The sequence below is a fragment of the Cavia porcellus genome, unplaced genomic scaffold, assembly GCF_034190915.1.
Source record: "Cavia porcellus strain 051 isolate PalLab524CR breed Dunkin Hartley unplaced genomic scaffold, mCavPor4.1 scaffold_2, whole genome shotgun sequence".
NCBI classification, from domain to species: Eukaryota; Metazoa; Chordata; class Mammalia; order Rodentia; family Caviidae; genus Cavia; species Cavia porcellus.
In genome coordinates this window covers 22092116-22106141 of record NW_026947485.1, presented here as the reverse complement: position 1 = coordinate 22106141, position 14026 = coordinate 22092116, and the positions used below count along the sequence as shown (strand labels likewise).

At 36.3% G+C, this 14026-nt stretch overlaps 1 protein-coding gene across 23 annotated transcripts in view; it reads right to left on the bottom strand.

The window, feature by feature from the left end:
• Hdac9 (histone deacetylase 9) overlaps positions 1-14026 on the bottom strand; it is an 849535-nt gene that overhangs the window by 302939 nt on the left and 532570 nt on the right. For 19 of the 23 annotated variants that reach the window (XM_063233991.1, XM_063234068.1, XM_063234058.1 and 16 more), the window contains one exon: positions 7515-7778. The exons of 1 other annotated variant lie outside the window; for it this stretch is intronic. In XM_063233991.1, coding sequence (XP_063090061.1) covers positions 7515-7778 — 264 coding nt within the window. Of the gene's footprint in view, positions 1-5175; positions 7779-14026 lie in introns of those variants that run through there. 3 more of the 23 variants (XM_063234114.1, XM_063234109.1, XM_063234116.1) reach the window with 1 other exon arrangement.

Sequence of the window (14026 nt, the reverse complement as noted above, 5' to 3'; positions counted from 1 at the left end):
AATGTGATGAGACCTATAAATTATCAAAATGTAAAATGAGATGAAGATCTCTGGAAATATAAAATCCAAATAAAAATATGTGAGCCATAAATATATACATAATCTTAAATTTCCTAATAGCCACATTTTAAAGAACAAAAATAAGATTAATTTTAATAGCGTTACATAACCCTCATTTATTTAAAATATTTTCATTTCAATATGTAGTCAATAGATATTAGTCTTAATGAAATATTAAGGTATTTCGATGTAATGCCTTTGAAAGCTGATATGTAGTTTTCACTTAGGGAATATTTCAGTTTTCACCAGCCACATTTTAAGTGTTCAGTACCTATATGTGGCTTTCAGCTTCAGCAGTGTAATTCTAGGGCTCTTTACACAACTTCTATTAATAGAGGCCCAAATTCAAAGCAATGACACGAACATTAGTTAACATGAAATCTGAGTGCAAAGCAGACACAAGTAAAAATGAGTATCTAGTGTGGGATTTTAAAACCACAGCTATGAATAAAAATAACTGATTTAGTTTTAAAGAGTACCAGATAAAAGGCATTCCTTAAAAAAAACTATTTCTAAACAGTTTATATCAAATATAACAAATATTAAGATTATAGCATTTAAATGAGTTTTGGAGAATTAAAAAACCCACATCAAATTCTAGATGGCAACAAAAGTCAGCAGCAAGAACAACAGAAAAGATCAAAATCAACCAAAACTAAGAAAAATAAGACATGATACATGACAAAAAAGGGCACCCTGCCAGTCATGAAGACCGCATCTCTTTAACAGTAACTCAAGCACAAGAACATTATTTTTAAAGTAGTGTATATGACTCAAAATCAGTCAAAGACTTAAAAGTGCGTGCTATATTTTCTGGTAGAAACACAGGAGGTAAATTTTTTGATCCTGGACTAAGCAATGATTTCTTAAACATAACACCAATGCTCAAAGAAAGAATGGAAAAATAGACAAATGGATTTCAGTAGCATTAAAAACTTTGCTCATTAAAAACACTATTAAGACACAAAAAAACCTCACAAAATGGGAGAAAATATTTGTAACATATATATCTGATAAGGATTTAGTAATCAAAATGTATTTATCAAATCTTAGAACTCAGTCACAAAGACACACATATGCTGATGTGAAAAATGGGTAAAAAATGTGAACAGATATTCCTCAAAGGAAATTATCCAAATGTCCAATGAGCAAATGAGTTCAATAAAGCTTAAGGGGCTGGGGATTTAGCTCAGCGGCATAAGCACCTGCCTTGCAAGCAGGCGGTCGTGAGTTCAATCCCTGGTACCGGTAAAAAAACAAAACAAAACAAAAAGCTCATTATTATTAGTGTTTAATGAAACAGAAATCACAGCAAGAAATGACAGCACTTCACACCCATTAACAAGGCTACCATCATGCAAGGGGTGGTGGGCAGTATGTGGGGAAGCTGGAGCCCCGCTACACTGCTGGTGGGCAAGTTAAGTAGCTCAGCTATGGAAAGAACAGTTTGGTGGCTCTTTGAAAAAGTTTCCATATGATCCAGCCATTTCACTCCCAGACACACACTCAAGAGAAATAAAAACACTAGTTGATACAGAAACTTATGCAGGAGTTTACATTTTTCAAGCTCATTATGTTCACAGCAGCATTATCCACAACAGACAAAAATTAAGAATATGTAAAGTGTCCATCTATAGGATGTAGTGTATTCATACAGTGCAATATTATTCAACCACAGGAAGTAATGAATTAGTGACATACACAACCACGTAGACAAACCTTTGATGCATCACACAAAAGACAAGCCAGGGACCAAAGGCCATGTAATATATGATTTTGGGATAGATAAAATGTCAACAATCGGCAAGTCACTCCCACACAGACATAACGTGTTGGTTAGTAGTCACAGGGGTTGAGAGCAGGTTATAGGGAGTGACTGCTTTAGAGGCAGAGAGGATGAACCCGTCTGGAGCTGACAGTTCTGATAACTAACTACCCAGCACTGTAAATGTGCTAGGAATTTCTGAACTGTACACTTTAAGACAGTTAAAATGCTGAATTTTAGGCTGCACGAATTTTATTGCTACAAAAAGAAGCACAACAGTACAGAAACTGTGATAGAAAATAATTTGTCAGGTGTTGGCCAGTTAAAGCCATACAAATAAGCCAAGAAATGGTTTAAATTAGAAGAGAGAAACTGGCAGAAAGGATAAATACTACCAAGAGAACAGTCATAAATATAGGAGAATAATCTACACTAGAGTCAAAATGCAGAAGACACAGAGAAAAATATACAAGAATGATGAGACAATACATTCTTAAAATTATGACAATCTGACGATCTGACGATCTTAAATAAAAACTATTAAACATCAGGCCATATTTTGGGAAGTAGTTCAGGCCCTCAGTCATCTCCCAAACTTTTTGAGTCAGACAGACTTTGTCAAAGGGTTTGATAACTGTAGACTCCTGAGCTTCTTTTCAGGACAAGATCAGAACTTATGGGGATGTGGGCAGAATCTAATGGAATCTTCAAAGGATTTTTATGCGCCTTCTGATTCAAAAACTATGCAGAACATCTAGGGCTGGAAAAATGATTCTATTTTTCACTTTCACAACATTTTACACAGACTTCTTTAGTTGAAATGCTCACCAAGTTCATTCTTTTTTTGTCTTTCTCATTTTTATCGGTACCAGGGATCGAACTCACGACTGCCTGCTTGCAAGGCAGGCGCTTATGCCGCTGAGCTAAATCCCCAGTCCCACCAATTGCATTCTTGATAGGTTTAAATTTTAAAAAGTTTCCTACTTAGAAATTGAGTTCTTTGCCTTCCCGAGGGAGGAAGGTGGGAAGTGGTGAAAGCAGCAGGCTAAAGTCTTCTCTCCTCCCCTACACCCACCCACACCCTCACCAGACTTCCCAGAAACTACCAGAAGTGGAATCATTGATTCACTCCAGCTCAACACTGGTTCTCGTCAGAAAGACAAAACCCATGAGTTTCCATGATCAAAAATGGCAGGACACCTCATACAAGAGTTAGAACCCTCTTTTGTGAGTTACAGATAAAGAATCACAATCCTGTAATTTACAGCAGTGATTAAAAAGACAATCGATTCAACTCTGTAAATACTAGTAAGAAAAGGAGACAGTGAAGGAAGGGAGGATATGAAAATATTACCAACTGAATAGAAGGCACAGAAGGAACATACTGGACATATAAAAATGTGATGCACAAATACAGTGCTGTCACAAAAACTGGGACAAGGTCTCTGGTACCAGAGTGTCCGGGTTCAATCACAGCTTGTTTGCCACTAACTGGGGACCTTGACTTTGACTTCTCTGTGCCCAACTGCTCTCAGCTGTAAGATGGCATAATAGTTAATACCTACCTCTGAAGGTGGTGTGAGGACTATGCAAGTTGATAGATGAGCAGGGACTGAGTAGGTTAATAGACATAAAGGGCTTGCAGGGATACCTGGAATCCTTCAGGTAGGTAATAGTTAAGTACTTTGGTGAATCAAGGTGATTCAGAAACACTGCATTGTCTAAACAGTTTATCAGCTAAGAAGTCATGTAACAATAAGAATAGAAATCTCTTTAGCTTGACTAAAAATCACATCATCAGTAATCCTTTTATTTCCCTATGATAATCCTCCTTGCTTTCCCCCCTCAAAACTGAATGGAGAAATTATCAAGAGTAAATAGAACGACAGTCTCAAACTCCTCTTGAATATCTAAGTTGCTGCCTATTACAGGCTGCAAGTATAGACCTCAGTTTATTCCCACAAACCCTTTATTTTACACCTACCATTTATACCTCCTAGGGTTATAAGTCACAAAAAATCCCAAATCAAAATAATTATGTCATGTATATACTATTAAGTATTATACTTGAAAAATATATGTTGTCTGCATTATTTTTAACATCTCTTGAAAAACAATATAACTATATCTAAATATATAAACAATATAAAAATAAAAACTACTTTTCTAAGATCTATGAAAATAGCAGCCCACACTTCTCCAAAGAGAATGTGTCTTTTTCTTGCAGAAGAACAAATCTGATAATTATATCAACCCTTGCTGAAAATTGCTTTTCTGGAGAAAAGTTTCTAACCTTAGTTCAATGCTCTTTATTAAGACAGTCACTTTACATATCACTTCAGTAATCATTATTGGATTCTTCCAACTCTTATTTTAGTATTTCTATTACTGAGTTAATCTGTTTATTTCTAGTCCAAAGGCAAATTTCAGGAAGTTATGATTAGCATTAATGATATCTTCAGAATTCTAACTAAATTAATCAAACTTACGGTAGTATAGAAAGTAACCGATTGCATAACGTTCAATAATTATATCTCTATGTCTTAATACTAATGTGAAGCTGTCATGGCTTAGAGTAACATTAATTTGTTGACACTACTAATAGCTACATTAAGTGAACCAAAAAACATACAGAATCGCCTTTAACCTATTGATCCAAACACACAGACACACAGTATAAAGCACCAGTGGGTTGGTTTTGTTGGCAGAAGAGGAGACAGGTGGGTATCCATGGCCCATGGCTGTACAGTACAGTTCCCTTTAGCAGAGCTGGCTCTTGGTTCTCCATGCTAGTATTATAGAAACTGTTACCATAAAAAGGGGAGATCTTTTAACTACAATTTGCTCTTTAAAATTATCACTGTTACTTTATACCTGCAACTCAAGATTTCACTGCAATAAACAATTATTATGATATTGGACTTATTCATTTTAATATTTAAGGAGTGCTTGTTAAAGTCAAGGGATTATGGTCAACTTTTAAAAGTGTTCTGTTTTGTTTTTTTAGTTGAGTAGAGTTAGGAACTGATATCTATTTATCTTGAATTTTATCTTTGGAAGTTGACATTTTAATTTAAATACCAAGGATGATGTGAAAAAGGTCACACTGGAAAAGGAAAATGCGACAAATTTTACATGTTTGCTATTTGGTATTGGCTGATGTCAAGAGTTTAATTCACTATTGTTGAATGTATTATTTTTTAAATGGTATTAGAACTGCTCAAAATATCTTTATTTTCTTGTTTCAACAAAAAAATGGCAATATATTTTGGTATATGAGACCTAGTATACAAGTTTCAAATTCAGTTAAATATATCAAGTTTACACAAAGCCAAATGTATGAAAGGGGATCTTTTAAAAAAAACTTTATTTGAGAAAGGAAGAGACTTATAACAGAAGGCAAGAAGGGAAACATACAAACAATATATTTACAACACAAAACAAGAGATCACCTTCAAGGGTGCAAATTATAATAAATACAGTAGATTTTAAAAGAAACATTTATCAATTAGTTGTAAGAGTATTTAAGTCCAGCTTTCCTTTTCACTGGTTCCAGGTAGTTTCGTGATTAAATTCAAAGACTATCATATTCAAACAATTAATGTCCACCAACTGTACTGATGAAGCTCTCTCTCAATGACATTATAAAAAATAGGTTTTTTTGTTTGTGATTACATATCTTTGAAGTATTATTATACAAAAGTCTGCTCAGCCACATGTTCCTCCCCAAATAAAATGTATTTTAAAAGATGCACTATCCCTTTTTTTATGAGATTGAAAAAAGACTTTGGAGAAAATGAATATTTATGAGATGGAAAAAATATACAATTTTATCTTAGGCATGCCATATTTTTATAATGCAAAACAACTGACAAAAGTCATTTTAATATGATGAAATATACTAACCAAAATATGTTGGTGATAGGGCGTGTTGCCTATTATAGCTATTTGTCAAATTATCAGAAGGACGTTCATTATATGGAAAAGTTTTAAACTTTCTAACTTCTAGTTATGTTAATTTAATTTGAATGGAGGCTTTTTAAAAAAGGATAATGTATCTTTAGCAGTAACATTTTTAAAGAAATATTTTTAAATGTCACAGCAAAATGTAAACAATATGTGCCAATAACATACAGTTGAACAATGTCTACATTTGGCAAAACTGCTATATCTCCTTTGAAATAGGATACTACACCTTAAAGTACCTCAAATTTAGAAATATAAATATTTTAATAGAAAAAAGCTCACAAAGATTCTAGGTCAATTTGGATTATCCATATTAAAGAGGTCTTAATACAACGAACCTTTAACTAGCTTAACAAAAGTAAACCTATAAAACAAGGTAAACATATCAAAAGGAAATATGAAGGAAATGTTCCAGTGAAAAGCTTCCGTAACAATTTCCCTACTTGTGGTGTTATTTTCTTAGACAATAAATCAATTCATAGAGTGCCCTTTAAAAACAGAAAGAGTAAAACACTATCCTCAGGGTTTTTTTCCCTACATTCCTCTGTACATGAATCACTTGGACTTCCTGTTTCCACAAGGCATTTCCTGTTCAGCCTCACAGAATAACTTTTCTGTAGGAGAACAGCAGGAACCTGACAAAGAACTTAGTTAAATAAACATTGTCTTCCTTGCTTTCAAAGATGTTTGCATTGTATAGCATCAAAGGATACAATCCTTCTGAAGGTGCAAATTCCTTGATTAATTTATTTTGCTAAAATGATATGGCATATGCCGAGCCATTACGGAGTTACATTAAAGAGATGCTAGTAATAATTATTATAAAATATGATACACCTTAAAAAACTGATTTTGATATAATATTGTGATAATCATACTATCACTGTGTTTGCTACAATTGTAGATCCTATATTGTATCTGATTGGACCACATTTCTGCAAATCACTTCTCACCAACATGTGCAACTGCTTCATTTGACTTTTTTCAATAGACAATGTCATCAAATTACACAAGATAAAAGTAAAATGCACAGTGTCATGTGAAACAAAGTAATATTTAAAACAGTACTTCATTTGCATCTCTATATTTAAACCACCTGTATTCCTAATATTTTCAATTGCAATGTACACAATAACCTATGACTACTGGCATGGTGACTAGAACATCTCTACTTAACAAAAAAGAGAGAGGAAAGAAAGGGCAGACTATCTTTAACAGTGTTCAAGACTGCAGTATGATACATTATGTACAGTGATGTGAAAATTGACTTCTACATGTTCAAAAAGTCAGAAATTAATAGAATGCCTCATTGATCAGACTAGGAGACTGTATCTGGCAGTTACTGATCTCAACAGATAAACTAAAAATAATAGAGAGTTCGTTTTCCTTAGAAGTAATTGGTGTAACCGATCTTCGGGTGGATTTAAAGCCTATTAATTACTTGGATATCATTGTAGCATAATTTTAGTGTAACAGGTTTTCTTTCTTTCTTTTTTTTTAAACCAATGAGTTTCAATGAAACTTCTGTATCTATTTAGAGATCACTGTAGACAGATCTCTGTATAGACATATATATTTACCTGTGTCTCTTACAATCCTTAGACACTAAAATCAGCCATCCAGACATACATACCAATAGGAAATTTACCAAAACCTGCAACGCATTTTATGTTCAGATAATGACTTTAATTACAAATCCTGGAGCTAAATCTTTGCCTATTACCTGTTGCATAAAAGCAGCCTGCTCCCCAGATTCCATTTCCTGGACCTGAGCATCTTCATCACTGTCCACTGGTTCTTCCTTGACCTTCACAGCCCCAACTTGTCCCAGAGTGTCATCCACACAAGCACTGCTGTCGCTCCTAGTGCTGTTGTCACTAGAGGGCGCTCTGTCTTCCTGCATCGCCTGGTCCCCCTGAAGTTCTTCCTCTGCTTCCTCAAGGTGCCTGCCCGGTTGCTTCAGTTGTTCAATAGATTTCGAAAGCAGCTAGAAGAGAGTGTTCAGGAGTTCAAAAGTCAAGAGTTCTTGATGGCAACAGAAAAGCAAATTATACTTTGATTTCTAATAAGTCTTACTTCAGTGCACTCTGATTTCTAATCACTGCCCATCAATTTCAGAATAAAATCTAATCAAACTCTGAAGTAACTTCCAAGTAGTCCCACGGACTCCATTTTGTATTGGCAGGACAAGCAGAGAATGAAGTCTTTTAAGTTTTTGCTTTTCAAATGGATTATTATCTAAAGCACTTAGAAAATTGTGGGAAAGGCAGAGAAAAAGTACCTAAGTCTATGGAAACCATGAACCTTTCTGAAGGACAGCTTTTTTTTTTGCTGAGTCAATTTAATACAAACTAACTTGTAATATTTTATCAAAAAAGGCAAGTGGATACAGTGAAACCCTCCATCTCACTTTTCAACAAGTATTAACTGTTACAAAAGCCCCAAACATAAGTACTAATCGTCTTTCATTTCTACTTATTTTCCAGTACTCACATGGTCAAATTACAGTCAAGTGATAAAATATCTTCAGGATTATTCTTGTAAAACGTATAAATACTCATTTTGAAATTCTGACTTTCAAGAAGATATATGACTGTAATAAACTTTTATACCAAAATATTTTATGAACAAATCCTAATGAAATTAAATAAGAGAATAGAAAGAAATGTCTTTCAATCTGAAAATTATTAGACAATTTGTTTAATAAACTAACTTTTTTTCAGAATTATATAGATTAATTCCTTAAGGAGTTTAAACACAATTGTTTAACACATCTGACTTAAACAATAGCAAAATGCTGTACCATAAAATCTGAATAAATGGGAAAAAACCTCAAACTGATTTCATTGCACAGAAGCCTTTTTTAAAAAAATCCCATAATCGTCCTACTGATCGATCATCAGTAGATGAATTGTACTTTCGAGGGTGGTTATAGTTTTCTGCTAAGTCAATGCCTACATAAGCAACATACCAATTACGATAACTAGAATCACACTTGGAAAAATCACCACTAAAATCATGAATACAGATTTTTCTATGTAACTTTTAAGTTCACCCCCAAACACATAGTTAGGTTTTACATACTAATGTGAAGGGCAACCTTCTTGGGCTCATGGACTTCCTCTGGTCCACACAAACCCTCAACTGGTCCTGAGCATGATGTAACAATCCTTTAATTTCCCTGTGGGTAGTTCAGCAGTTTTCACTCATTTGTTCAACAGTTACCTAGTGAGTGCCAAATATGTTCAAGATGTCATGCTAGGCATCTGGAAAAATGTCCACTGAGCTGCCTCCAGGGAGCTTAGAGTTCAGGATGTTAGGCATCAAATAGATACATAAACATCTTTACCTTTTGTTTTGTCTTGTCTCACTATGTAGTTCAGGTTGGCCTTGAACTCACTATGTATCCCACACTGGCCTGGAACACTTGATGATCCTCTGGTCTCAGCCTCCTAGGTGCTGAGATTATAGGTGTGTGCCACCACACCTCCCTACTTATTTTAAATTTTATTAAGGACACCCATTTTAAAGGAGAAACCCAGCCTTATGTGCACCCAGAGCAGCCAAGAGAACCAGGAGATCTGCCTCTGCCTGCCAGGCGTGGCCACTGCATGAAAGGCCCTTTACTCTGCATGCCCCGTATGGGCCAAGAGAACCAGGAGATCTGCTTTGGCCTGCTCAGTGGCATCACTGGAAGGCCCCTTCTTCTGTGCACCTAGTACAGGTCGAGGGAGACAGACAGAGCCACCTCTGCTTGCTGTATACCGCCCCCAAAAGACCACGTCCTGAAGGTGGCCAGCTTGGGAAGAAAGAACCAGCAGATCCGCCTTCACCCTCAGGGAGCTGCCATCAGAAGGCTCCTTCCTGCAGGCAGCAGGCAGGAGAGGGACACACAGCCTGTGTAAGCCCTGTGCATCTGTAGGCCACACTGGAGGCCCTTGGTTTCCTCAGGCAGGTATCACCCACTATCAGAATCAGACAAACACACTCCTGTGTGTCTGCCACCATTGTGGAGTCACAGTGTAGATACACAGGCGGAGAGAAGCAGCCCCACCTCCATGCACCCTGATCATCAGCAAAGTCACAATGTAGTTGTATAGGTCTACAGAAGCCTGCTCCATGTCCTGCTATCTCCCTGTAAATCTGAAATTAGAGGAACCCAAGTGCCTCTCTCATTTTCCTACACTGCCTAGGGGCAGCCAACATGGAAAGTGCCTGGGGCCCCACAACCAGCTTGTTGGGAAGAACCCCAGGAGAATGTCAAGGCAAAGGAGCAAAAGGCAAGTTGAGACCTCTAGCCCACACAGAATAAATCTGGGAGATACAGTCATGGAAGAAAACAGAAGTCACACACTTGAAATCTCTGAGAGGATAGCAAGTGAGGTAAGGAAACAACTTCATGAGATTGTAAAAGCAGTCAAATCAGAAATAATGTCTCAGGTAAAAGAAGAAATCACAAACACACTGAAAGAATTGTTTCAGTGGGTATAAAGAAGACAGACACAATAAAGAGGAGCATAGGAAAATGATGGGAACCTTAAATGAATGTAGAAAGGACTTACAATGCGTGAAACAGATTCAAAGAGAGATCCAGGAAATTAAAAATTCAATCAAAAACAGGCAAAACGGCTTGAAGAAGACTGAAGACAGACTTTCAAACCTTGAAGACAGGATTGCAGCTAGTGATCATGAAAGGAAAGATCTCTTAAAAATAACATGGAATCAGCAAACAACAACTCAAAGATGATGCAAAGAAGCATAACTTAAGAGTAATAGGTGTAGGTGAAGAAGCAGGGGTCAACACAAATAAAATTAAAAGGATATTCACAGAAGTAATAGAAGAAAACTTCCCAAACATGACAAATGGATCTGGTGTGCAGATAAGTGAGGCATAGAGGACTCCAACTAACCATAACCAAAGTAAATCTACACCCAGAATATAATAATCAAGATCCCAGAAATTCAGCACAAGAATAGAATATTAAAAGCTGTTAGAGAAAAGAGACAGATCCCCTAAAAGGAAAACCAGTCAGAATCACAGCAGACTTAACAGCACAAACCATCAAGTCAAGAAGAGTTTGGAGTGAAGTGTTTCAAACTCTGAGAGAAAACAACTTCCAACCCAGATTGATCTACCCAGAAAAACTACCTCTCAAAATTGATGGAAAAATAAGATACTTCCATGATAATTCATGACCACCAAACTGAGCCTACAGAGAGTGCTAAAGGATATTCTAGAGAGAGATAAAGCTAACTATGATTCCAGGAACAGCAGCAGAAGAGGATCACCAAACAAGACATGCAATTGAATGAGGGGGCAAAGTAGAGGGCCAATAACAGGAGGATAGCACAGCAGAGACAAACCAATGTATGCTGGTTGTAGCCATTAATGTACATGGCCTCAGGTCAGCAATAAAAAGAAACTGCTAGAGTGGATCAAGAAGCAAGATCCATCAATACACTGTACACAAGAAACACCTTTAACTGGAAAGTAAATTCATAGACTGAAAATCAAAGGAGAGAAAACAAATGTTTCATGTGACAGGAGACCAAAAAAGAAAGAAAGAAAGAAAGAAAGAAAGAAAGAAAGAAAGAAAGAAAGAAAGAAAGAAAGAAAGAAAGAAAAGCAAGAGTAACTTGCCCATCAACTGCAAAATGGATAAGAAAGATACGGTATTTTCATGCAGTGGAAAGCTACCCAGCTATAAAGTAGAACAATCTCAAAGCTCCTGTAGGTAAATGGATGCAACTAAAGATCATGTTCATGGCCAATACAGTTCGAACGCATCCGTGTGAACCCTAGCATTATAAACAGAAGGAGTTAATGGGATCCAAAAGCAAAATAGTTAAAGTAAGAGCAAAGGGGAGGAAATACCTGGGAGGGAAAAGTGGAAACTACTGTCAATTTCTTACTGTCTTATCTTGAACTCTTGCATTGTTTACACAATTTTGTTAGGTTTGGCTTTGTTCTGTCTTGTTTTGTTAGAATGGATGCTGTCAGATGGTAGGGGCAGCTGTTTTGAATATAATGGGAGATATTATGGTAATCATGGTTTCCTATTATATTGCTTTGAAGTCTTATAATGCTTTCATTCACTTGACTGGTTTTGTTCTGTTTTGTTTGATTTTATTATCTGTAATGGTATGATAACTATTTTGAAGAAATAAGACATTATGGTAGACATTGCTGATTTACTATCATCTTGCTTTGAAGTCCTACCATGCTTTTGTTCTTGCATTTTGATTGGTTCTATCCTGTTGTGGTTTATTTGATGTTACTACGTGTGATGGTATAGATAATTTTTTTTGAGGAAAATGAAATATAGGAGCCATTGTTCATTTCCTGTTATTTGGTTTTGAAGTCCTATAATGCATTCATTCTTTTAATGATTATATACTATATTGTTATGTTTGATATTAATGTGTGTGAAGGTATGCTCAACAGTTTCGAAGAAAAGAGACATTATGGTAGCTACTGTTGATGTCCGATTGTCTGGTTGTAAAGTGCTGTGTTGCTTGCATTGTTCTGTTCTGATTTACTTTGTTCTATTCTCTTTTATTTTATCTTTAAAATAAAAAATTTAAAAAAAACAAAATAATTCTCATTAATCTATTAAAAAATTAAAAAGTAAAGGAGAATCCTAGTATGTTAAAGAGCATATTCTGGCAGGCACAGTAGTGGAGAAGACAATGGCTGAGGAAGTTCCGCAGAGGAAGTGTTTAGGTTGAGACCCAAGGATGAGGGACAGAAAGGCAGGAGAGGCAGGCTAAGCTGACAGGGGGCATCTCTGGCAGAAGGTAAAGTGTCTGGGGATCTGGGGTAGACAAGGAGCCCAGTGCATCTGTGCAATGTAAAGGTAAGTGGTGTTTGAGGACTGAAAGAAAATACCGAGCAGGTGACATTGCAGAAAGTGACACAGTTTGTATTGTTATTTGGGAGGAGAGTATGAATCTATGGAAATAAGTTATAATTTAACCTGGGGATTTATCTCAGTGGCATAAAAGGCTGCCTGGCAAGTGCGAGTTCCTGAGTTCAATCCTGGTACCAAAAAAAGAAAAAAAATTATATATAAGCCCTAAATATCTCCGAACAGAAGTCAAACATGATCCAGCTAAGAAGACATAAATTAATTAAGACTTGTATCAAATGAAGTAAACGAATTTCAGTGTTAACTTCCTTTGTGCTGACAACCTAATTCCTATGGCTCCTGGGCAGTTAGCAGTAAGGAAGTAATTCCTCTCATGGTTCAGATATTAAGTACATTTTGGGAAACTATTTTTATATTTTTGTTCCAATTCTTAACACTAACCTTCAGTTTCTTCTTTAAATACACAGCAGTTTGCACACCACTGAGAAGCTGGAGGAAAAAAAGACAGTGTCATGGTCCTCAATTTTGACTACACAGTTGGACGAATCCATGTAACTGGCCTTCATAGAAAGAACATGCAAGACTACAGAAAAGAAGCAAGGTGAAAAAAAAGTCCTAGTTTTTGCTTGAACACCAGGAGCTGAATGACAAACACTGTTAGGGCCACAACCCTTCCCTCTACCACTTACCTCAGCTATACATAAGACTATGTTAGAGGATGTTTGAGGGGAAAAAGAGATTCATGTGAGAAAAGGTGAAGGAGGCTGAAGAGCTCCCAACCCAGAGAAACTATCTCCACAACAACTACAGCTCATCTGGCCAGATGTGGCCAGGGCTCATGAAATGCCACATCAGCAATCTCTACTTACTGGAGAGTGACGAAACCTCAGCCAGATTCTGGATGGTTTGACTTTATAGAAAGTATTCAGTAGCCAAGAGGAAACTATACAACCCTGAAAAATTACAAAAGTTTTCTCTTGGTGTTATTCTTCTTCCTCTTCCTGTTTCCAACATGGCTTTGCAGTCCAGGACCTCCTAACCACCAATGGTCTTGTCTTTCACTCTACTTCAGCTCCCAACAGCATGACAGTGTGATTTTATAGCAGGCTTGAACTTTATGAGCAATCATACATTCCTCTAAATCTCTCTCTAAATCAAAAACTATTCTTTTGTTCTGGTTCATTCTCAGGATTTTTGGACACTAGCTGTTCCTCAACAATATGGCATCCTCCAAGCCATGTTCTGACTTCTCACTGCTTCTTACTAGATGAAGAGGCTCCACTTACACTGTCCTCAACTCTTGTACCCTCTTTGATATAGATTTAACCTGACAAAAAGGAGTTATAACCTCAACAAACCCAAGCAG